Source organism: Hippoglossus stenolepis, chromosome 6 (genome assembly GCF_022539355.2).
Source record: "Hippoglossus stenolepis isolate QCI-W04-F060 chromosome 6, HSTE1.2, whole genome shotgun sequence".
NCBI classification, from domain to species: Eukaryota; Metazoa; Chordata; class Actinopteri; order Pleuronectiformes; family Pleuronectidae; genus Hippoglossus; species Hippoglossus stenolepis.
The window spans coordinates 4764031-4789384 of record NC_061488.1 but is presented as its reverse complement, the minus strand read 5'-3'; the positions used below and the strand labels follow the sequence as shown (position 1 = coordinate 4789384).

The window sequence follows — 25354 nt, the reverse complement described above, 5'->3', positions numbered from 1 at the left end:
AGATATCATTTCAAATTAATACCAGTCACCGTTTCCTTCATAGCTCGTTGTTCTTTTAATTAAAATGTATGAAGTTAAATCTCCGGAGAGCGACCGCCTCCTTTTTTGCGCTAATTGAAATATTCAGCAGCTTGTGGCTCTGCAGTTTCTGGTGTTTGCTCCGTGTCCTCTGTGGGACCTCGGTGCTCCTGCTGCAGACAGTCCTGGTGTCTGATGTCTGACTGTTGATGCAGCTGAGGCACATTGAAGTGACTGTTGTGGCTTTGAGGGACTAAATCATCCGTTTGCCACCACTTTGTTGTTTTTGAACTCACGAGTAAATAAATCGCTGCCATTCCAGGATCATCTGGTCACTGTTTATTTACTCACACTTCACTTTCTCCTGCTGTCTGACCTGCCGTGCTCACCATCAGCCCACGGGAGGATTTCATACATTGTAGCTCTGGAAAAAACTGCATTAACTCTACTCTGTTGTGACGACGTCAAACATTAAGTCCTGAGAAAGATATTCAAATAAAGAACTTCTTGCATTTGACTTGAGGATTTCCATTGGAAATGTGAGTCCCCGCAGGTCAAACATAATTTACATACAGTCACAAAATCCCTCAAGCAAATCCTCCAAACACCAGCACAGTTGAAGTTTTATGGACAAATTAAGTAAATATATTTGTGTGATTTACCAGATGATTAAAAACCAAACCTCAGCGGGTCAGACCAACACAAAATATTATAGTGGAGAACAAACTTTAGCTCCAAAATGTCTTTTGATATATAGACGTTGTGCAAGTTGATATTTGTGCCCAGAAACATTTTATGCAGGAGGAGTTTCCTGCATCCTGTTCACACAGGGAGGGAAATAACTACATTTACCACACATCTATTTTATGGCACTATACCTGGTATTATTATACAGGCCAACATTTTCATGTATTTGTCTTTTTGCTTTTACATTGAAAAGAAATGTTCGGTTTATACAAAAGATGCATTTCCATCAGATAAACTCTGTACAGTATAAAGTTACTTCCGCCTTCACTGCAAGTCAATAAGTAATTTGCTATTACACATAAGTTTATCAATGCATGAGTCTTAATAATATAGTTTTTTGTCCATCGTTGCACATCTTGTTCCCCGTTGCACTACTGTCTCGCACAGTTTCTATTCTATTCTATTTGCACACAGTATTTGCTAGTTTCTTGTTGTCTGTAGTTAATTGTATGTCTATCAAGTTCCTAGTGTGTGTACACATGGCAAATAAAGCTGATTCTGAATATGTTGTAATATAAAATTCCGTGATGCTGTTCTTCTTCTGAGAACTTTTACTTTTTATATGCTAACGTACCTTCAACGCAAAAGTATTCTGTACTTAAATAGGATTATTATTGTTGTTGAAAGACGTGTATATCACTCCCAACACTGTATACATGTATAACTTACTGAATATATTGTGTGTTGTGATACTTCAGTCTGCAAAAGTAAAAAATAATAAAGAATAACAATCGGTTTCTGTTTGAAAAGTGTGATATTAAATTGCCAAAAGCAAATCTCAAGCATTTCCGGGAGTCACAATCTTTAAGTAGGTTCGACTGGTACAAGCAGGATGTGACTCTTTAAGCATTAGTCGTGTTTGTGTGTAATTATTGTGCACAGTTGTGTGATTTATCCACGCTGAGCTGCAGAATGAGTCCAGCTGTTGTCGAGCAGCTACTGTAACTTTGCTGCTGCAGCTCCTCCCATCCAGCTATAAGAGCCCAGCTGACCAGGTACAGCGTCCATCCCCAACATGCACCAGTGAAACCTCATGAAAACACGTCTTTTTCCCACAGGTGGTTGTCTGCAGCCTTGGAGTCAAACTGAGATGTAGCACAGGTCCTGGATTAAACAGAGGATTTGGGAGCTGGTGACTCTGGAGGATGACTTTCGCCATGTTGCGGCCTGCGGCGACGCACTTGATCTACTCAGACTTCTCCCTCATGTCCGAGGACGACGAGAACCGCAGCGAGAGCGACGGCAGCTCGGAGCAAAGTTACTGCGAGTCCGGCGAGAAACGCAGGCGCGACGCGGAGGGAGACTCCCCGGTGGTGGTGAAGCAGAGGAGCGCGGCCAACGCCAGGGAGCGAGGCCGGACCCAGAGCGTCAACGGCGCCTTCACAGCCCTGCGGACCCTCATCCCCACCGAGCCGGTGGACAGAAAGCTCTCCAAGATCGAGACCCTGCGCCTGGCATCGAGCTACATCTCACATTTGGCCAACGTGCTGCTCATCGGGGACGGCGGCGCGGACGGACAGCCGTGCCTCGGCGCGATGCATGTGCAGGGGGAGAGCGGGGCGAAGCAGCCGAGGACCATCTGCACCTTCTGCTTGAGCACCCAGAGGAAAGGGGTAAATACAGTTTAATGCCTCCGTCATTCAAACTGGCTGGAAACTCAGTGCATCTGAAATAAAACTGATGTGTTTAAATGCTTGGATTTCATCACAGATTCATCATCTTCAAACCCAAACTCGTTATTTTTGTGACCTAATTGTGTTTTATAAGATATTTGCCAATGAAGCATCTGCGTATCTTTTAAAACTTGACCACTTCATCTCACTTTAACTGCAGCTCTCTGTGCGTAAAAGAGCCTTTTACGCACTGCACATGTCTTGGCGCTCAGTGCAAATCTAGACTGTCACACACAGATGGTTGTAGTTTTTATTTTACTGGAGTAACTTCAACATCATTATTCCTCTGCCTCCTACATGTAGAAATTAATTTGACATGAAACACTGTGGTTGTAAATGAGTTGTTTATGTATAGAAGAAGAAAATGAATCATATGTTTGTTTAGCTGTAACACAACAGTGACTTCTGGTTCAGATAAATACAAATATTGTTGAATCTTTATTTAACTGTGACATTTGTTTATTTGCAGATTAAAGATGGAAAAGACTGTTTGAAAATGCGAGGACTGGGTCCACTGCGGATGAGACGCTGACTGGAGGAACATCAGCAACCTGAAAATAATCAAAGAGTTTCTCAGGGAAGAGTCAAAGCTGGAGTTACAACATGGACACACACACACACACACACACACACACACACACACACACACACACACACACACACACACACACACACACACACACACAGTATGTACACATGCTGGATCAAATGATCGAAGAGGAGAAAGACTATTTATACTTGACTGAGAATTTCTAAGCATAAGCCTTTCAAGGATGCCGTGCATTCGTTTGAAACTTATGAGTTTTTTGTCTTTTTTTTGTTTTTTCAAAAGTTTTAAATAAAATATATTTTATCAAAAAATAAAAGTGCCTTATTCCACTGATTCGTGTAAAATGAAGTTTTTCAGACACCAAACAGTAGAGCTCTGTTATGGTGACTGGGATGATGCAGATGATGGAGATTCAAAAAAAAAAATATGTTTATGTCCTTGGAGAACAGTCTCTGTTTCAGGTTGGCTGGTGTTGGAGAAACAAAGCTCTCATTTCACAACAGCAGCTGCAACAATTGTTTTCTACTCGAAAAAAAACTAAAATCTCTGTTCAGAAAGTTTAATATTTCTTTTTTTTGACAACTGAAAGTTCAGCGAACAAAGTGTATTCATCTTTAGCTGTTTGCAAACATGCAGTAGATCGTCCTAATCGCTTATTTAGAGGGATGAATGTCTTTATGGAAACATGTCACACACCCACCCACCCACACACACACACACACACACACACACACACACACACACACACACACACACACACACACACACACACACACACACACACACATTTCCATTGTTTCCAGTAATGTTGTCCAAGGCGTTGTTTATGAAGCCGGCGGAGCCACGGCAAAGGCTCGGGGGGGTTTCTGGTGTCATTGCCTGGCGTATTATTTTGTTCCAAACCTCACGATTGGTGTTTTTTGAAGTCTGTTATCGATTAGTCACGGCAAATAGTAGCCGGCTCTGCGCTCGGAGCCCCCAACACAGCTGTTGGTATGTCAGGGGGATAAATCACTGCTGTCGGCCCAATGGGCAGGGAGAGATGGGGTGAGAGGTCAGAGGTCACGCTGGAGCGCAGACGTGAAACCCCGTCGACTCGTAATCATCGCAAGACTCATGCTCTCACTATCGCTGTCATCGCCACGGATAATTACTGTTTTTCTTACTTTCTTACAGTTGACCGGAAAAGTTTGTTGTAATTTATTTCTCATTACATCGTCACGTTTCTCTCAGCGTCAAGAGTCGACTGGAAAACATTTCCGAACCGGCGCTGAGCTCAGGCAGCCGAGTCTTTTCCGTCTCCTCCAGTCGGACTGAGCCGCTCTAACAGGCAGATTGAGGCTCAGACACTCAGACAGCTGAGGCCGAGCTCCTGTCGGGAATCAAACCGCAAACTCAGTCCTCAAAATGACAGCGGAGGGGTTCCTCGGCAGCACATGCAGGAGGCTGTGCGGAGAGAGGCTTTCAAAGCAGTGTTTAAAGGTGCATGCTGGGGGGGGGGGGCAAGCTCCCCCCCTCCCCCACCTGCCCTGTCAGGCTAATTAGAATTTGCTGTGCCAAGTTCTCCATGCTCGGGGCCCGGGGCCTCCCCCAAACGGCTCCCCAAGGCTCCCCCCGGCAGGAAGATGTCACGGAGGCACAGGAAGGGAAAACAACGCCCCACCGACCCCTCTGAGCAACTCTCTGTGCGGCGGGCTTTGGGTCAGCGCCAGTCTTGACATCATCCAGCGCTGGGACCCAGATGTACGGCCTCTCCGGTGGTACTTTGCAGAGCGGAGGAACCAAACAGTGAGTTTTCAACGAAATCGGAAGGAGCCTGTTCCCCCCCCCCCCTCCGAGGTGACAGGTGATAAATTGATGGCACAGAGCATCAGACGAGATGTGGCGGAAGAGCAAAGGCAGCAAATAAGGTCAGTGTGGAAGTGTTTAACATGTCTGACAGGCGAGGACACACCTGGGGACCAGTGCAGAGGTTTAACTACTTCACTTTGGCGAGTTTTCCCTCCTCCGTGGACACTCGCCTCTCTCGGTCCCAGCAGAGAGTTCGAGCAGGAAGAATTTCAGTTGGAGATGAAATGAAGCCGGACGGCAGTTCCACCTCCTCCTGCCGGTTCTGTGACCCGAGATGAAAAATGACCCTTTATGGTCTTTGCTCTATTGTGTTGTGAAAGAGAAGAAATGAGATTAACGGCAGCAAAACACTTGTTACTTCTCTTTATTTTCTACTTCTGCTACATTTCATTGTCGCCTCTTTGATGGATGAAGCCTGAAATTACCTTTGTAACTTCATATAAACAATCATAACGCTGAGTGAGACAAAGAGAGATGACTTCTGCTTCCGTTCTTCTCTCCTGCACAATAAAAACCACTGGGTTAAAGACAAAGGTCAAAAAACAACTGACACATTAATTTAACCCAGAACAAATGGATTGTTTTGACCCACTGCTACTGTTGTTTTTAATATAACTGTTGTCTTTCTTACTCAAACATCGAGTTTTTCATTAAAAGTGTTTATTGTTAAATGTGCTGAACAACAGGACAAATGACATTAGATATTCATTTATTATTTATTAATCACAACACAGTGATGTGGAGCCTGAACACTGATTATAGTTTGCAACAAGACCATATTTTAGTTTGGGTAAATCAACATGTATCACTGGGTTAAATCCAGTGTTGCCAAATTGGACAGAAAGTAAAGCTGTTGGGTTATTTACACAAAATCAAACATCAGGTTTTGCTTTAAAATTGTCACAAAACATATAATGTAAAATGTACAGAGCAACATCGTAAAAGATATTATGTATTAATAAAAACACAGTCATGTACAATGTTTAAAACAGAGTTGATTCTTACAGTAGATTATTTCAGTTTACCACAATCACCATGTTTTACTTGAATATACGTGAATAAACATAATCAGTGGATTATAAACCAGCTTCGCCAGATTTGACAAAAGTAGCTCAATCGTCAGAGAGCTTCAAAATAAAAAATATAATTAATGTTTGATATAATGTTTTCATTTGTATGAACAGAAGCTTTTACAAGTCTTTTATCACAGAGCAATAACACCTCATGCAGAATAAAAAAAAATTATTTTAGCAATACAATACAGTTCATTACAACTTTATTAATCCTAAAGGCAATTTGATTTAGAGCAATTAAAAGAAGAACAAGAATAATTTTGTTATAATTATAATTTGTTATAATAAAAGATTTATAACTTTCACAGAGGTTCACAGAGAATCTCGAGTTTTACCCTCAAGATTAAATGGGAAAATGAAGAAATATAAAGAAAATCACCCAAACTGGCAACACTGGTCCAAACAAACCAGTGTTGTGCTGGTGCTTTGTTTTGGTCCAGTGATTTTTAGTGTGTGTAATGATAGGATTCAGATGAACAATGGCTGCAGTAGAGAAATAAAATTCCAATTGCACAATAAAACTACAAACTAAACCTGAACCAATATTGAGTGTGTACAAATTATTACATCATTAAAGTTATTGTGTAGCTCAGTGTTTCATTGTACTTTTCAGAATAAAGTTTCACATTTTGTTTCTGGTTTTCTAACTCATCCGTGCATAAATGTCCCTGATGTGATGTCGATGGACAAACAGTGACGTGTGATCCAAACAGACAGAATAAAATAAAATCACATCTTCCATGCCTTTGCCTCGGCAAGAAAAAAAAAAGAGAAAGAGAATCGCTAAAATAGATGATCCAGAAAGAGGAAGGATGTGGAGCGTTTTTTCAACATCATCTGGGAGCACAGTCCTGATTCCCACATGGGTGCTTATCCCCAGGATTGTGCAGTCCTGCCAGAGGGCTCTTGTTAGACACAAACCTGCACATGGTAATATTTTTATAGCTCTTTGCTCTCGCAGAGTCTGTTTCAGCAGGTTTCAAACACTCGGCGGCTGGGGAGATGGCCCCTCGCTCCACCTGCATGTCAAAGATATTAATGGTTCTGAGTCACTTCTGTGGCTCGAGACTCAGATACCTCGTTTCCGATTTTACTGAACATGACCACTTTTTCCGTGAAGAGGAGGAGGAGGAGGAGGAGGAGGAGGAAGTCTGTCTGCCTGACCGTCAGCCAGGCTTCTGTGGGGGAGAAAAGCCCGTCTGAGGAGTCGATTATGTGTCCTCAAACCCACATAAGAACAATTGTTTTCATGTGCCAGAGAGCTTGGCAAGGCCTCCAGACAGAGGGAGGATGATGGAGGGCTGCGGCCTGAATAGGAGGGGTGGGCGGGGGGCTGCTGGTGAGAGGAAATCCCAGAGAAGAAATCAGGGGAACAATACAATTCGTCGTTACACGGCCCTGTTCTGCTGCAGGCTCGTACGATCAGCCTCCTGCCAAAGCCCAGAGGCAGAGGTGAGAATCCAGAAACAGAGACTTGAGGAGGTTTTTTTGCTTCCTTGAGTAAACAATTGAACCGGCAGCGTGATGCAGGGCTGCGTCCACAGCTCCTCCACAAAGACAGGAATCCTGTCAGGCAGTTACCGTCACCGTCAGGAGGCCAAAACAAATCATCAAGATCAAACTGAAGAAACACACACACCCACTATTCAATCTAAATCATCTCTAACGTGTGTGAACTCCATATGTTTATTATAATGAGTGTTTGAGATTTGACAATTTACTGAAACAGGCCAGTCAGCAGAGATGGAAGAAGTCAGATCCTTTACTGAAGTAAAATTATCAATACAGACATTTTAAGAACTCAATTTTTAATGCAAGTTTTGCAGTGAAAATGTAAATAAAACCATTATTAGTCAAATATGCTGAAAGTATGAAAAGTGGTGATAATGTAGAAAGTTTGATCTACAAGTGCAATCTTTCCTTCTGAATTTAGAGTTTTTGTTGAAAAATAAAATATTGAAATATAAATATAATATAATGTAATATATAAAATAAAAAATAAAAATATTCTGGTAAAGTGCCTCAAATTTGCACTGAAGCACAATAAAAAACGTGAAAACTACTGAACAAATTTTATTCCCGATGTGAATTTCAAGGCAAGTTTCAAATTGTGTTTTCATATGTAAGTTAACACAAGGTCAACTCAGCAATAAGGGCAATGTTGTAAAAAAAAGAAAGAAAGAGAAAACTATCTGTTAAATATGAAATTTCTAAAATATATTCATAAAATAAAAGGTTTAAAACTTCTTTATTAGGGATTTGTAGCCATCACAACAAATCTGAACCATTCTTTCTTTAGATAATTTTCTTCATCACCCAAGTAACAGATTAAAAACTTGATTCTTCTAATGTGTGAATTGTTTCCCTGTAGTTTGGCCCATTTCTATTTTTGTGGTTGTTTTTTGTAATACAAAAATAATAAAAATCTGAAAGATAAAACAACCGATACACACATAAAAAGCATATGCAACTAGAATAGCACTCAGTGGAGCGCATACCTCCACCAAGGCCAAACAGCCTCGTCAAATTCAATCAAATTACCCCGTTATATAAATATCAGTGCCTTAAATATACCTGATCTTTGTCATGATGATCGATGAATGATTTCCAGACAAATCGGCAGAAAGGTCAAGAATAAACTCACAATGTAAGATTAGGATACTTCCTGATCCAGATCACTTCCTTCCACCAAGTTTAGTGGAAATCACTCCGGGAGTTTTTGTTTAATCCGAGTAACAAACAAACCAACAGCCGAACGGACGGGGGTTAAAAAACATAATCTCCTTGGAGGAGGTAATTATAAAATATAATATAAAAAGTTATTGCACTTAAACCAGGACATGCTTTGATGGTATTTGGATAAAAACTGTTCCTAGGTCTGTAAGTGTGGGTCTCAGTGAAGCTATTTCCGCTGTAACTACCGTCGTAGAGGCTTCACCTATCAGCTCGTCCAGCACAGAGACGCAGGTTCTGTGACGGTTCATCAAAGAGCCATATATCTGTCACACCCCAGTAAACATGCACAGCCTTCATGGGAAAGTGTCCGTGTACGGGGCCTGTGGGAGCGACGGCGGAACCATTGGGACGTTTGATTTCAGCAAACAGAGCAAACAGTCAGAGGATTTCCTCAATCAGAGGCTAAAGAGTGTGCAGAACAAGCTCGCTGACAGAAACATGGAGCCCTGCACCGGCAGCTGGGCGTGCTAACAACCTCTGGGATTCGCTGTGGCGTGCAACACCCTTGTAACTGCAACACAGAGAGCCACAATCAAACACTTACATGCACAGGTCACATGCGCACAAAACTCACACTCGCACCCACGATCGAACCCATCAGAGAATCACAACCCCGATGAGTCGCACAATGCATACATACTGTTTCCATTTCCTGAGTTCCTTTGACACGTAGTTTGTATAAAAGTAAAACTCCCTCGTGCTTTATTAAGATGTTTAACTAAAAGCAGCACTGGAACATCCCGGCACCTGTGTTGACCAACAACTGAGAGATATTTGAAGAATGTGGTGTAACATGCTTTTGCATTTGCCATTTATTTTTTCATGCTGAGATTAGTGCCTGTCATAAATCTTAAAACCGCTCGCAGCTGCAGTCGCCGCCGTCCAATAGGAAGTGGCCGAAAACGCCTCATTTCCACCGATGCTCTGTCGTAACATCAGTACATTTCTGTGCTGGAGCTCGCTGTGCCAGCAGCTGCTCACTGACGCATTGTTTAATGCAGATGGTGGAATCCAAAGACCTCAGTCTTTCCTCTTCCATAAAGACGCTCTGCTATTAATAACCATATATCGACCTCCTTTGTCAACGGGAGCGACACATACAAATAATATGCTTGAAGGGAGACAATGGGGAGTTCCCTGAGATGAAAACAACAGGATGAGCCAGCCTCATAACGTACAGTGTGTGTGTGTGTGCGTGTGCGTGTGTGTGTGTGTGTGTGTGTGTGTGTGTGTGTGTGTGTGTGTGTGTGTGTGTGTGTGTGTGTGTGTGTGTGTGTGTGTGTGTGTGTGTGTGTCAGTGTGTGTGATTGTGTGTGTGTGTCTCTTGGAGGAAGCCCTCACTAACCAATCAAGTAAAATCCATTTTAAATTCAACCCATCAAACATTGGTGAGTGATACTGATTTCTCAAGTTTTTCCTATGAATGTTATATTGTCGTATTGTGTTGATGGATTTAGGTCTGAGCTCTTATCATCATTACATCATCATAAGTGTATAATCATCTCAAACTCTGTAACATTAAAGTAAACCCTTCATATCTAGCTCTGGAGCGGGTCGTCTTCCACGCTGCACGCCATGTTTCTACGGCAGCCCACAAAGAACAAACCAAACACTGGCTCTAGAGAGGGCTGTTTCCTGAAGGCCACCGTAGTTTCTCTTGGAGAGGGAGGAGGGAGGGAGGAGGGAGAGGGAGGAGGGAGGGGAGGGGTATTCAGTTGCAATCTTCAATCTCATCACTAGATGGCACTAAATCCTTCGCAGTGGTCCTTTAAAAACTGTTGTTATTGCTCCCCCCACCGGCACATCTCATAGACCGATGACATAATAAATCCCAAAAGTAAAGCCAAAATAACTTGACTGCCCCCTGGTGGCTGGCTGCAGCATGATGTGCCCCTTTCCATGTTAGTAGATGGGACATGGACCGAACTAAAAAAGTCAAAGTACAACTTCTGTCATAATAAAGTTCTTATCACACTGATGTTTGTTCAAGGGTTAATTTTTCCAGTAAGTTTGGTTTTAATTTCTCATTTGATGCTATAAAAAGGGGATGAAAATGCACGATTGACAGTTTTTGTACAGTGGCAGGAAGTGAAGAAGCATCCTCCATCTTTATTTGCACCGAGTTGAGAAGTTAACCCACCAGAGATGTGGACCTGCACAAAGTGTAAAGAACCTGAGGTTGAGATCCCCTGACCTCAGTTTGTCCAATGGGTCGGGACAGAAATCAGGTTAATCTGTATTTTTCAAACTCGAAAAGTTTTCCTCCACAGCCACAGATGATAAAACCAGTGTTTTCACAGGCTGAGCAGGAGCCTCGTGACTTGACCTTCATGTTTAAGTAACTTGAACTTCACGTTTAAAGTTTCTCGACTTAATTCACTCTTCAAGCTGCCGAACTTTTAAAAGACAACACAAAATCTTTTAGAAAAAAATAAAGTTCAGAGCTGAAATGTGGACATGGAGGAAGTGACACAAACCCAAAACCTCATGTGGTCATAAAAAAGTACGAGCACCTTTTTTTTCTCACTTCCTTCTACAGGAAAACAGACAAACTGTAAATGAGAACTTCATTTGTTGCAGAAGAAACGTGAAAGATGCCACAGCTGCTTTTCTTCATTAAGGTGAGTTAAACATAAAAAATTTAAATTCATTTGAATATTTCACATATAGTTTATATTTACTTTTATTATATTACATTCTATTTAATTTATTTCTATTATATACTGCTTATATTTAATTATTCTTTTATTTTTATTATTCACTTATTTATTTGACTTGCTCATCCTACTTTTAATCTACTTACTCCTTGTGTTTATTATCTTATCTTTATTTTATGTTTCACGTTATCACATCTACTTTAACATGTCATAATTTAACCTTTGTCTTTTTCTCGTCTCTTTTTGCATTTGATTATTTAATCCATATGTTTTTCTCTGTTATTTTATCATTTTTATCCCTTTAACAGCTCTATTAGCATTTTATTACTTAATCTTTATCGTTTAATCTTCCCTTGTTTACTTTCGTTTGGCGTTTCCTCATTTCAAATTTGTGAGATTTACAGCAGGGTTGCTTCACCTCCAGTTTATATTGTTGTGTGGATGAAGGTGGGTGCAGAGGATGTTGCTTTCATTGCTTTTATTCCGTAAAGCACATTGTGTTACATTGTTTGTGTGGAACGTTCAATACAAATAAAGTCTGATTAATTGGTTGTTTATGGTTTTTGTGGTGCTGTACAAAGAGGAGGCGAGGTTAGAACAGGTGAATCAACTCCCCTCCAAAAACTCTAAAAACAAACAAGCACCCTGAAGACCCAACACGTTGCAGCTCTGTTGTGTTAGAGATAATTTGCATTTATCTAGATCTGTGTTAACATTGAATCTGAGAACTGTATTCGTGCTCTGTGAACACTGTGCTGTGACTCTCTCAGCTGCTGTTGGTGCATTACACAACCCAGAGTCTGGCAGGAATTCAAGCCGACCGCGGCAGTGACGTTTCACTCCCGTGTCTCTATGATGACATTGAAAGCATCGACTTCATCAATGTGGTGTGGTACAAGGTCAGTCGCCCATTTCAGGCGATTATGCTGAGTTTTATCCACAATCAAGTCAATAAATAAATACTTTTTTTCTGCTATTCTTTATATTTGACTTCTGAAATTTGCTTTTATCTTATTTTAACTTTAACAGCTCAACAACCAGGACAGAAATGGCATTGTCAGGAGGAAAAAAAGGGGAAATGTAACGCAGTTCTACAGTTTCGGCCGTACAGCAGATTTCGGGGACAAATACAGTTTGCTGCTTCCCAACGTGACGCCCGAAGACTCAGGCAAATACGACTGTTTCATCAGTGCAAATATAGGGGGTACAAACCTGAATTCTGAGGTCTACCTAACGGTTCAAGGTGCGTCTTGAGTTTTATTTTCCTTCATCATAATCCACTCTCACTGATACTGTTTTATTGTCTATTTAAATCTGTATTTCTAATGTATCACATCATTTTTTATGACCTAAGATTTAAAGGTGCACCAACATTCAGAACACGATATAATCGGTTTATATGACAGTCAACACAACGTCATGTTTTCAATTCATGTGACAAGTGAGTCCCAAACTTGGTGACTTTACTCTCATTTCAACAAAGGCGGCGGAGCCACATAAAAGAACAGGAAACACACGATTATCTCCTCAAACACACGTAACACTTTCCTTTCCACTGTGACATTTATGCATTTTACATACATCCCACCCACTGAACACATTTGCACCAGCAGTGTGAGCAGAGATTTTTAAAACTCTCATCTAATCAAAGAAATATAGATTGACATGTTTAAACATCACTGAGAAATAAACAAAGGTTAATGCTGTGATACACTTGAATCAGTTTGGACCGAAACATCAAATTCATGCACTGGTTTCTCCAGCTTTCATCTTTTATTTTGTCCAAACCCAGATTCTGTGACTCCTGCGACTGCGTCCCCCTCCCCCAATGCACAAGTAATGGAGCTGTCAGTCCTGTGGAGCATTCTGGGATATATGACAGTGGGCCTTGTCAAAGTCTTTTTATCCATAATCAGCGTTTGGGTAAATAAACTTCATCTTATTCCTCCTTGGTTCCCCGTTATAATTACTTCAGTTATCATAGAACTCAAATGGCGGTTTTTCAAAAGTGTCACATGGACATTTTGATGTCCTCGATTGGTGGTTAAACCACAGACCTGCGAGGCTAAAACCTATGACTTCTATTTCTTCCTCTTGATTGGCCAGAAAAGCTGTGGTCCCAGCCAGCAACTCACAGTAAAGAATGGTTTAATGGGGAAGTACAGCCGCACAACACACAGACTTCTGTAGAAGCGTACGGTGCTAAACTGGAACCCTGAGGAACACCCACATGTTTTACTCATAGGAAGAGATTAATATTCAATGAGAACAAGTAAAGATTATTCAGCTTGGTCATTTATTTGTATTTTTAATTATCGGTCGAAGGAGAAAAATAATTTGGCCAATCTCAAATTCCAAAAGTACAAGATGATATCGTCACATCTCAGCCAACGGACCAAACGCTGAAGACATTTTGAATATTACATCGAGTGGAAAAGCAGTAAATTCTCTCAAATTTGAAGCTGGTGGGTTTTTTCTTCCATTTCAGAGAACAGAATAACAACAAGTGTACCCTCTTGTACTGTAGTGTTCTGAAACCTGAATATAAAAACACAAACTTTAAATAACAAATAAAAGAAGAAAATACAAATCCAATCCAATATTATCGTTCATATTTTTCAGTGTCCCCAAAACATATATAAGTGACAGAGCTGACACTTAAGCGTTTGAAAGCAAGACCACAATTGAATTGAAATCAGAGGCTGGTTAAGTTTCTTTTATGTTCAGCATGAAACTCTGAGTAATCCTGACTGGTGTGGGAATCTGACACCTCTGACAATAAGACGCCTGTGGGAGTTTTCATGTCTGTGGACAGACTGGGGCCTAACTATCTAACTCCTGCTCTGACTGTTCACAGCTCGTGGACTTTTGTTTTTTCGCCTCCACAAAGCGGGGGGGGGGGGCACTTTCCAAACCAACAACTGCCTTAACTGATTTGTTCTCCGATCCTTCAGGTGATTGGTGTCGTGACTTCAAGACGATGGAAACGTAGGGAAAGAAGCACATTCCTCTGATTGGACACTCAAGAGATTGTGTAAATACACCGAAAAATCCTCTAAAAAAGAAATTAGAAGGAATTTGGTTTGTTTATTCGTTGTATTTTACTTGCTTCCACAAGGTCTTTTTTTCTGTTCTCGTTTTATAACAGACATGAGAGGATGTGAGAGGACGAACGAAAACCACTCGCACAAAACACATGTAAAATTGAATCTTGACGTTTTCCACTTTTTAAAAATAAAATCTTGGGTTTAAAACTAAAATGTTTATCAATTAAATTGTAAGTATTCTACTGCTGTTAATTGTGCCATTTATAAAAGTTAAATAACAAATGTGCCTTGTGGTTTTCACCCTCTGCCTGTTGCACATTTACTTCCTGACACCATGTTTGAAACCAGTGAAACCACACACACACACACACCAATGAGCAACCCTCCATTTATCTGATGTTGTGTTAACGTTATCATATAAACATCTCAACCATCGTTATCAGTGTCTGACTTTTATTCTCTTGACGTGGTTCCTGTGTAAGATGTGAAGATGTGAAAGTATGTATTCATGCTCTCTGAAGGACTCCCGCAGCTTTTACCCAGCAGACACCTGTGGAGGGGGTCGTCTACCACTGAGTTCACCTCCTGGTTTACAGAGTCAGATTAAAGCAGGAAACACCGTCTCTTGTAAATATTGATCAGAGATGACTGAGGAGTGAGGGGCCTCATTGAGAGCAGCACAGCAGGCTCACAGTGTGGAGAATAACATGCACAGAGCGCCACCTGCTGGACACCCCTCACAACACAGTCAAGAGTCTCTGTTGACACGATGATTTGTGTTTAGACCTTTTGAGAAGCAATAAATCAATCAATCACATTTTAATTGTATATGCACATATTTGTAAATCACAATTTACCTCATAGGGATAAACAGGGCGTGACAACTCTCAGCAAGAATGAAGAAAAACTATCAAAAGGGGAAAATAAAACATAATATGTCAACAAAATAACAATATCTACATCTTTCATAAGAAAACTCAGTGTCTAAAATATATATAGAAGTGCATCAATATCTAAAATATCTAATCCAAAGAAAATGTCTGACAGAGATGAAGGGAGCAGCAATGGCAATTATTATAATATAGGTTTTTCCAGTATCAGTGTGTGGCAGGTATATTGTATAACTAAGCTAATGATGTTTTATGCTTGTGGACTCACTCTCTTTGTATCTTTGTTTGCACTTTGAGTTCAAACCTCTGCTGCAAGCTATGTTTTTGGCTGGTTTATTTAGCAAGATTACTCAAAAATCGACTGTATGGATCTGTTGCTGCATGGATGCGTTATAGTTCAAATAAGAACCCGTTGAATTTTGTAGCAGATCCAGGATTTTAACTTTCTTTAACATTGTGAGATGTGATGTTTGTTTGTTTTTTACATTTTCACTGAAGGAATAATTCCTGGTTCTTGACACATTGAGGAAATTCTAATTGATTATTATGAAACAACTTATAATAATAATAATAATAATAATAATAATAACTCGTTACTGAATAAAGCAGGATCCTCCAGTGCAGTGGAATTAAAGCACAGGCTTCTCTCACAGTGACTGTTGGACCCGAGCCACGGTTCGTGTCAGTGAGCTCCACCTGTGTCTCTGCTGCTACGACACATCAAGTCAAAATGTCTGCTGTGAAAAAGATGATCTGGCTCATCTGATGAAGACACACACACACAGTGATGTTAACACGGCTGCCAAGACTCAGGTTGGCTCCAGGTTTACACAGCGAGTGTGTTCAGATTACAGGGGTCAGGAGAAGGTGGCGGTGCTTCTGATCGAGCTGAAACATCAGTCGAGCCAAATCGTGTCCAGGGCGGTCCGTCGGTGGGAGGGGGGGGACTCCTCAGCATCCAGGATTAAAGAGTGAAAGTACTGAGTATGAGCATGTGGCGTGACTGCTGGAGTTCTCACAGGCGAGATATGTTATTATTTAGTTTAGTTTCAGAGGGTTTACTCAAGAGAATATGTAGAAGATGTTTTAAAACCTACTTGTGACCAAAGTTTTTCACAGAATACAGAAGTTTCTGGATAAATTATATTTTAACCAGCTAAAGAACATTAAAAGAATTCCTGGATCCGCCCCATGAATCCTGACCGATAACACATCCTTCCATGTTCCATGCATTTAACTACACATTAACACATTACCTGTCATGTTATCATTATCCTGGGCTACGTCATAACCATTAGAATAAAATAATGCAAATACAACATATGTTTTTCCTCTTGACCATTCAATGTGCAGGGCCTGGATTAAATTTCCCTATTTTTTAAAAGTGTTAGCATTTAAATTACTAATCTTGCAGCACAACTGCAAGAGCGACACAAAATTAACATAATCCTGAGCGCGTGTGTTTGTTTGTGTGTGTGTGTGTGTGTGTGTGTGTGTGTGTGTGTGTGTGTGTGTGTGTGTGTGTGTGTGTGTGTGTGTGTGTGCGTGTGTGTGTGTGTGTGTGTGTGTGTGTGTGTGTGGGTGTGTGTGTGTGTGTCTGAAGATGCCTCACTCCTCCGGTCTGGGAGAGACAGTCATGTTGAAACCTGACAGGAAGCCTGACTCTGCCCTTCTTAACAATTTGACACCACCACACGAGGAGTTAACCTGTAGCTCAGTTTATAGTTAATCTTCTCCACACTCCAGCTCTGGGCTTCAAAGTGCAGCGGAGCAGGTTCCTCTCAGGCAGTCTGCAGCTCCTTTCCCCTCAACCGGAGACAAACTTTCCTCTGGAGATGAAAATCTCTGTCGTGTCCAAGAAGCTGTGGTGCGTCCACAAGCAGCTGATTCTGCTGCTCACGCCGCTCATCTTACTGCCTTTGATTTTTACTCTGCCCGAAAAGGTGAGTGGCGTTTCTTCACGTGTGCATTTTCCATGTAAAGGATGAAAGATTGAAGTATGTGCAAGAAATGTCACAAGCGTAGAAAAATGGATCCACATGGTTGTGACCCTTTTGTCATTAGTCAGAAACAGGAGGAGTGACAGAGTTTTCCAAGAATGAAGAAATGTGCATCGTATCATTTAGAGCTGAAACAATTGAATAGAATCAAGACGAGCAGCTATTTAGAACATGGATTCGTATTTTCAGTTATCAAATAACAAATATTCTCTTGTTTCCCGTAACTCAAATAAGAGGATTTCTCTTTGTCTCATAACTCTGAATATCTTTTAGTTTTGGACTTTGTATTGAACAAAACAGTCAAACTGAAAACATCCTATTGAGACTCTGGTGAGTTGTGATGGATAAGCTGAAACAATTTTTTGACATTGCATTGACTTCAGTGGTTAATGAATTAAATAATCAATTAAATTAAAGGGTGGAATAAATTGATTTTATTTGCAGCCCTGGTAAAAAAACACAGAAAAGGCCTCTTGTGCACACAGATGACTCAAACACCAGTCGTCCATCATCTGCCGTCTCCTTTTTGTTTGTGCGGTTGACTGCACGTTATTCCTTCTCTTCCAGGAGGGAAGATGTCTCTACGTGGTGGTGCTGATGGCGACGTTCTGGTGCACGGAGGCCCTTCCTCTTGCCGTCACCGCGATGCTCCCAGTCTGCCTCTTCCCAACACTGGGAATCATTCCGTCGAAAAAGATCTGCCCTCAGTACTTCCTCGAGACCAATTTCCTCTTCCTCAGCGGGCTCGTTATGGCGTCGTCCATCGAGGAGTGGGGCCTGCATCGCAGAATAGCCCTGAAGGTCCTGAGCATTGTGGGAGTAAAACCAGCCTGGTGAGAGAAACGTTGCTGGAATAATGTTTAATAAGGACAAGGACACGCCTGGTGATTCTGTATTTATCTCACTGTCAGGACATGAGAAGACCAAGTCCAGAAATGAACAAGACAGTTCCCTACATAATCAGGACCCAATTTTAATACTTATGTCTTCAGTCTTCATGGAGTTGGAGTTGAGAGCCATGAAAGAAAGTTTGAAGTGTGAAAGCATCGAGAGACAGACATGGTTTTGTCTTCTTGTGTGATTTACCGACACTAAGAATTTTCTATTATCCTCTTAAAAGTCATAGGTTCAAGTGAGCGGCTGTGGTGTTGATTGGTGTCACTGATCTGATCGGGAATCGTTTTATTTTCCAGGCTCATATTTGGAATGATGATGACTTCAGCCTTCTTGTCCATGTGGCTCAGCAACACGGCCACGACGGCCATGATGCTTCCCATCGCTAACGCCATCCTGGAGAGTCTGTTTGGAGACCTGGAGACGCTGAAGAAGAACTGCAAGTCCACAGAGGATTCAGACAGCGATATCGTAAATGGTACGTTGGATTTTTTTTGCACAAAAAAGATTAAAGCGAGTGAATAGTAGTGAATAAATGCCAACGTTGTGTTTACAGTTCATCCCACTGCCACGGAATTACACCAAAATCAATACATGCAGGTTTAATAATGTTTGTTTATTGTTGAAATGACACGTCAGAAACCTGCAGACATGTATGTGCTAACTCTGTCCCCACGAGCCTTTAATGTGTAATCTAAGCTGCGAACTTTGAACCTTTTTTCCAACAAACTGAGTCGTTAGACACTAAGTTAGTCAATATTCAAGTGGTGATTGATTAATGACGCTTTATTGACATACAGTTGTGTATTAAAGGCACAAAAGACTTTCACTCACGTTTGGAGATCCGTGTTATTCTAGTCGTAGTTTTTAATTTAAACTCTTTAACTTTCTTTCAGGTCAGTGCACCTTAAAGATGCATTCGCTGCCCGCCGTGCCCTTGGAAAAACAACTGCTGTCGATAGACGGGTAAGAAGAAGAAGAATCATTTGACAATTGAAAATAAACATGGTGACTTTCTTGCTGAGAGTTGGATGAGAGGATTCAAATCACTCTTATATCTGTGGGGTGAATACGAAGCTGGAGCCAGCTGTTGGCTAAATTAGCTTAGCTTAGCATAAAGACTAGAAACGATTTACTTTCACTCTTTTCTTGTCTGTAACACATATTTGTGTTCTAATGCTGTCAATGCTTTCACTTGGTTTCTATTGTTTTGAAAGTGCTGTGTAAATAAAGTTTATTTCTATTATTATAAGATATGACTCGTAGCTGTTACGGACATGGATGATATCAATATCCTCGTCTAACTCTCAGAAGAGTGCTGAACCAGGCAATAAAACTAAATCATGCAAAACAACGATGTGTCCGATAACGTTGAAAGGACGGACGGGACGGAGCCGACTGACGTGAGGACGGCTGAGGAGATCCGATCTGAGTCGGAGTATCAGCTGAAGGTGTGGAAAGGATTCCTGATCTGTATTCCTTACGCAGCCAGTATCGGAGGAACGGCCACGCTCACTGGCACCGCACCGAACCTCATCCTGATTGGACAGCTGAAGAGGTGACTCTGTGCAGAGCTTAAACAGAGAACTGGGTCATTTTCAGACTAGTTGACGACAAACCCTTTTTTTTGCTTCACAGCTACTTTCCAGAATGTGACCTCATCAACTTTGGCTCCTGGTTTGCGTTCGCGTTCCCACTCATGCTTCTCTTCCTGTCTGTGGGATGGTTGTGGATTGCTTTTCTCTACGGGGGACTCAACACACGGTATACATGTCTGAAAGGAAAATGACACTTGTCACTGTCAGTAAAGGCCAAATGTAATTTCTGGATATCAGGATAAATACTGTGAGGCAGAATTACTGTTTTCCTTTTGAAATACAGTGTATCTCACAGTATTTGTTTTGCAGATTGTGCATCCAAAGACACGACCGGAGAGCCCAGGCCGAGGCCAGAGCCCAGGCTCTAATCCAGGACGATTACAGGAAACTAGGGCCCATAAAGTGAGGACTCGTGTATGTCTGCAAATCTCATGCAACAGACGGCGAATGAGGCCATTTTTTAATTTTTTATCACAGAGTCGTTTACGGACTTTTCTTCTTCTTCTTTTACTCACTCTCAGTTTCGCACAGGGAGCCATCGCTTTCTTCTTTGTATTGTTCGCTGTTCTCCTCTTCACACGAGATCCCAAGTTTATCACCGGCTGGTCTGTGTTTTTTAAAAAAGGGTAAGAAAACACAGCGTAGTTAACTTATTATCAATTACAGTACATTTTTCTATTAGGAAATTATCCCACAATTTACACACTGAGTCGCCTGCTGATGATCCTAATGATCTCCTCTTGTCGTCCTGCAGGTACGTCTCAGATGCCGTCACTGGTGTGATCATCGTGTCCATATTGTTCTTCTTCCCGTCACAGAAACCTTCTCTGAGCTGGTGGTTCGACCCTCAAGGTCAGTGACCCCTCTCTTTTTTAAAGGGACAAAATCAAAATGACGAAACAGCTGGAAACGACCAATTAACAGCTCCTGACCTTTCAAGGTCGGGTCAGAAGTTGATATTGATGATTAAGTTTTTGAGAGAGATTCAGAGACATTCAGTCTGTGTCTCTGGAACAGCTGATGCTAAACACGGGAAATAACCTGAGGAATGTTAATTATGCAGATTAGAAAAGTCTGCAGTGAGACTGTGGTTCCTCTGTTTCTGTGATTAGAGTAAGCTCTCAAAGTTATGTTGTCACAGAGGTTTTTAAGTGTGTGTGTGTGTGTGTGTGTGAGTGCGCACGTGTCTTGCATGTAACAAGAGACACGTGTGGGTGTATATATTTTGCTCAGCTGGTCAAATAAACCACTGGGGTTGAGCCAAAAAAACAAATCGTGGGGTTCGTTTGTCTCTTTCAATTTAGGTCAGATTTTTAGAATAGAGCAGAACATTAATATCTACCAGAGTGGAAAATTGGTTGTAGCTCAGCAAAATGTAGAAGCTGAAAAGGAAACTATTGAAGTGTTAAAAATATAGTATGACAGCAAAAATAATAAAATACTTGAAGTAAAAAAAGAAGCTGATTCTCATGTTTCTGTTGTTGATTTGAATATGGAAATGAATCCAGCTCCTAATTTGATTTGTAAGCAGCAGAAAAGCATCCACTGTATTTACAGGATGTAAACAGGATATTGATTCAATCTCACACTGTATCAGCAGACACCAGCTATGTTTTCATATTTCCAAGGATAAGTAAATTATGGAAAACTTTTCCAAAAGCTGAAACAAGCTCATATTGAATTATATTTGACTTATATTGTATTTTTCCCTTCCACGTTTTCCTCAGCTTCCAACACTCGTTACGTTCCTCTCTTATCATGGAAGAAAGCCCAGGACTCTATTCCCTGGAACATCATCCTCCTGCTCGGAGGCGGCTTCGCTATGGCCAAAGCTTGTGAGGTAAAGATGTTGGATGATCTGAAAACATAAATAATATTAATACTGATCTTGTAATGAAACCCGAGAGCTTATTTGTTCACTAAATATGTCACAGTTGTTAGCTGGATAGCTTAGCTTGGCATAAAGTCTGGGGATGTTGAAACAGCGAGCCTGGGTAAAGGGTAAATGAATCCACCTACACTCCACTACCACACATCTACTGTGAACAAACCTACAAAAACCAAAGTGTGAAGACAACTAAATATGTCTTAAAGGGTTTATGTGCAGTGAGTAACTACAAATAAGACTAATCTGAAGATATTAAAAATAATAATGAACTTTTCAAAACAAAGTGCTTTACAAAACAAGATAGAATATGACAGGAAAGAGGCTCTGCTCTGTTTGGGTCCTTGTCTCCGTTTGTCTCTGTTATGTTGTGATTTGATTCTTGACCCTTGACCCCTGTCTTGTGGCGTTTGGCAGGAGTCCGGCCTCGCCTCCTGGATCGGGGGCCACCTCCAACCTTTGGCCGAGGTCCCCCCCGCCGCAGCTGTGATGCTGATCACTGCTTTCCTGGCCTGTTTCACTGAGTTCGCCAGCAACACGGCCACGATCATAATATTCCTACCCGTCATTGCTGAACTGGTAAGACTGGACTTCGACTTGAAGAGAGACAGAGTTATTTACATACGCACATGCTCCTGCTGTGTAACAGGGCGAGAGCAAAGCAATGGAAACTGATGAACTGAGCTGGGAACACGGGTTCTTGCTGGCTCATGCTGGATGTTGGTCTAAGGCTTAGTGGGATTGTTAAACTCTTGCAATAGATGTTCTGTTTGAAGCCTGTTGGACATTAACTGCTGCTCTCACTAATTATTATCCGGAGCTTTCGTTCTGCAAAGCACAAACTCAAACAATCGTTTACAGGACGTATAGAAAGGCTTCGTCACTGAGTTGAAAATATATTGGACCTTAATCACCCAGAATTTCCCCTGAAGGGATCATTCATCCGTCCACTCATTAGCTCTGCTGCTCATCCTCAGATGGTCGTGGGGGGTTCGAGCTAATCGCAGCTGACTTTGGATGAGCGGAACAATCACATAGGGGAAAACTAGAAGGGCGGTCAGAGAGCATATATCTCCGCCAAGGCCCAACAGTGTCAGGTTATATCTTTTTTCGGCTGGACCCAGATTCACAGACACGGACAAGAGGTCAATAAAATGTTCGGATAAAGGATTTGCAGATGTTGAGCAGAGGCAGGCAGGTGAACGGACGAGGGGACTCAGCTTGGCTTGATGCAGACGAATGATCCATATCCACATTTAAATTCAATCGGTTCCTTCCTGACCCACACCAGCGAGTTACCTGGTAATCCCTTCAGTAGTTTGTTGCATAATCCTTCTAGCAAACAGACAAGCGCACACGAAAGCACTGCCTCCTTGGAGGAGGTAAGAAGCTCATAAACCTTTTCTCACTTACTTCTTACAATATGCAGCCTATGTGATTTTTAAATAACATGTATGAAACGGTGTCAATCATCAAATAGAAGATTCTAGACGTCATATTTGTAATTTTTCCTTCCACTTAGTGCAACAGATTTAGTTTCTTTAGACAGCTTTCGATCTGCGTTAGAATATAAAGCACGTTTTATGGATTTCAACATAGCGTTTCTATACAAAATAAGAGTTTGAACCAAAAACCTATCCCCCCCATTTTCTCATGCTCATTAAACACCCCAAATTCTCTTGGGTGTTTGTGAGGTCTGATTGAGTGCAGCTATGAGATAATCTGTGAAGCTATGTGGCTGTGATGTAACCTATAACCTATATCCTGACCCCAACATGTGTTTGTGGTTGTCTCTGCAGGCTATTCACGTGTCAGTGAACCCTCTGTACTTCATGATACCAGCCACAGTAGGATGCTCATATGCCTTCATGCTGCCCGTGTCCACGCCTCCCAACTCCATCGCCTTCGCATCAGGACACCTCATGGTCAAAGACATGGTGAGATCATCGCGGCGGCCCTCGATGCTAACGCGATTCATAAACTGCGGTTAATCGACACCCTCGTCTCTCCTCAGGTGAAGACTGGCTTCGTCATGAACATCCTGGGCATCCTCTCGGTCTCTCTGGCCGTGAACACGTGGGGCGTCGCCATGTTCGACCTGCACACGTATCCGGAATGGGCTCATCCCATCAACAAGTCTGCTGCTGTTTTCGTTCAGGCGCTCAATGCGACTCTCTGATCGCTCACAGAGGAGAAGGGTCAGAGGATTGTGTGAAGATTCAACACTAAACAGGACTCAAGTCTGTCGGTAGACATCAACACTGTGTCGCTCTGGGAGCTTCAGCTTTTACCTGTTGTGACGCTTTTACATACGTTTTTATATTCAAGTGTCTTTTTAGGCTCTCGAGTGTCAAGATTTCATTCAGAACAAGCTGTATTGTTTACTGCTTTTTAAAACAGGACCAGAGAAACATTTAACCTCAACAAAGATAAAACACCACAACAGCTCGAGCTCTGAAGAGTTCGTTTTTTTAATATATATATTTGAAACTCCAGTGTGACTGCAGAGGGCGCTGTTTGTATTGATGAAGAATGAGAGAGGCATCTGTGAATAATTCTTTTAAAATATATATATTTTTGGTTGAAATCACTCACAGATCACGTTACTTGTTTATTTGTTGTGTTTTAAATCTTGTCTATATTAGAGGATGAATCCTGACTAATGAACGTGTAAATTTTGTTACAGAGTGATTTGCAGGTAATGCAGTATAAATGCTGTTACAAGGAAATTGTGTGAGTTTGTCATGATCATTTTGTTGCATGTGGTTTTTGACTGCAATGACGAAATTGTCAGAATATCTGAAGCGGCTGAGTTTCAGTTTTTTTTATAGAATCCAACAACCAAATAGAGTTTGGTCAGGTTTTAATGAGATGTCGCTCTACTCCAGGTTTAACACACATTTGACAGTTTCCGGCCTCTGAAGACGAGACAGACAGAGACAGAGACAGAGACAGAGACAGAGAGTGAGAGCACACAGTCGTAAATTCCTCACAATATCTGTTTGGTGTTGTAAACTGCCTGAAGGACCTTTGCTAAAGTCACTGGGCCAGACAACAATATTTAACTTGTGCAGGTTTGTGTGGTTACTCAGTGTCGGCAGGGTCAGTGCAAAAGGTCCCATCACGTTCAGATGCAAAACTATAAATTACTCAGCCGAACCCACAGACTCAGACACGATGTACCCAACTGTCAGCACACGTGTGACTTCCAATAGATCCAATGCACGTGTGTGTGTCTGTGTGTGTTTGTGTGTGTGTGATCCAGAAAACATTTCTTAGAAATAGCAATATGCTGGGCCTCATCACAAACCTTGACCCACATTAGTTTCTTCGTCTTTTCATTTTAACTGGAACAAAGTGAAGCGTAAAACAGGAAGTGGTTCGGCATTGAGCCTGAATGCAGACGAACTGAGGAACTTTCCCACGTTAAGCAGACGATGGTGAAAATAATAAACCATTTTTCGAGTGGACGGCGCCTTAAAATAAACCGTGTGGTCAACTTCACTGTGTGTGATGACAGAAACAAAGTCTTGTGTCATTCTGAAACCACAGTCACATTGTGTGTGGGTGTGTGTGTGTGTGTGTGTGGGTGTGTGTGTGTGTGTGTGTGTGTGTGAATGTGTCATGCCTCTCCATATGATTTGGTCTCATGTTTGGTTTACACAGGTCTGAGCTGTCTCTACATTTCCGACGTGGGAACTTGCAGGCGACACGCAAACACCAACATGATTGTGA

The 25354-nt window shown here is 41.6% G+C and overlaps 3 protein-coding genes across 4 annotated transcripts; all 3 read left to right on the top strand.

Moving 5' to 3' along the window:
- Positions 1-1694: 1694 nt before the first annotated feature.
- tcf15 (transcription factor 15) lies at positions 1695-3299 on the top strand. The gene is made up of 2 exons (XM_035160488.2): positions 1695-2378; positions 2908-3299. Exons 1-2 carry the CDS (start codon positions 1911-1913, stop codon positions 2968-2970), a joined length of 531 nt encoding a protein of 176 aa, XP_035016379.1. The 5' UTR covers positions 1695-1910; the 3' UTR covers positions 2971-3299.
- Positions 3300-11124: 7825 nt separating this feature from the next.
- On the top strand, positions 11125-14787 carry LOC118110494. Of its 2 annotated transcripts, XM_035158265.2 has the most exons (6): positions 11125-11269; positions 12076-12204; positions 12335-12548; positions 13098-13228; positions 14260-14339; positions 14454-14787. In XM_035158265.2, the coding sequence occupies exons 1-5, from the start codon at positions 11243-11245 to the stop codon at positions 14317-14319; spliced, it is 561 nt and encodes a 186-aa protein (XP_035014156.1). In that variant the 5' UTR covers positions 11125-11242; the 3' UTR covers positions 14320-14339; positions 14454-14787. The 2 variants fall into 2 exon arrangements, with proteins under 2 accessions (XP_035014156.1, XP_035014155.1); XM_035158264.2 differs by having other exon boundaries at positions 14260-14787.
- Positions 14788-16879: 2092 nt separating this feature from the next.
- On the top strand, positions 16880-24348 carry slc13a3 (solute carrier family 13 member 3). Its single transcript, XM_035159452.2, has 13 exons — positions 16880-17185; positions 17810-18075; positions 18436-18614; positions 19033-19102; positions 19515-19694; positions 19775-19900; positions 20044-20136; positions 20256-20360; positions 20489-20586; positions 21462-21574; positions 22037-22198; positions 23419-23556; positions 23634-24348. The coding sequence occupies exons 1-13, from the start codon at positions 17078-17080 to the stop codon at positions 23796-23798; spliced, it is 1803 nt and encodes a 600-aa protein (XP_035015343.1). The 5' UTR covers positions 16880-17077; the 3' UTR covers positions 23799-24348.
- The last annotated feature ends 1006 nt before the right edge of the window (positions 24349-25354 follow it).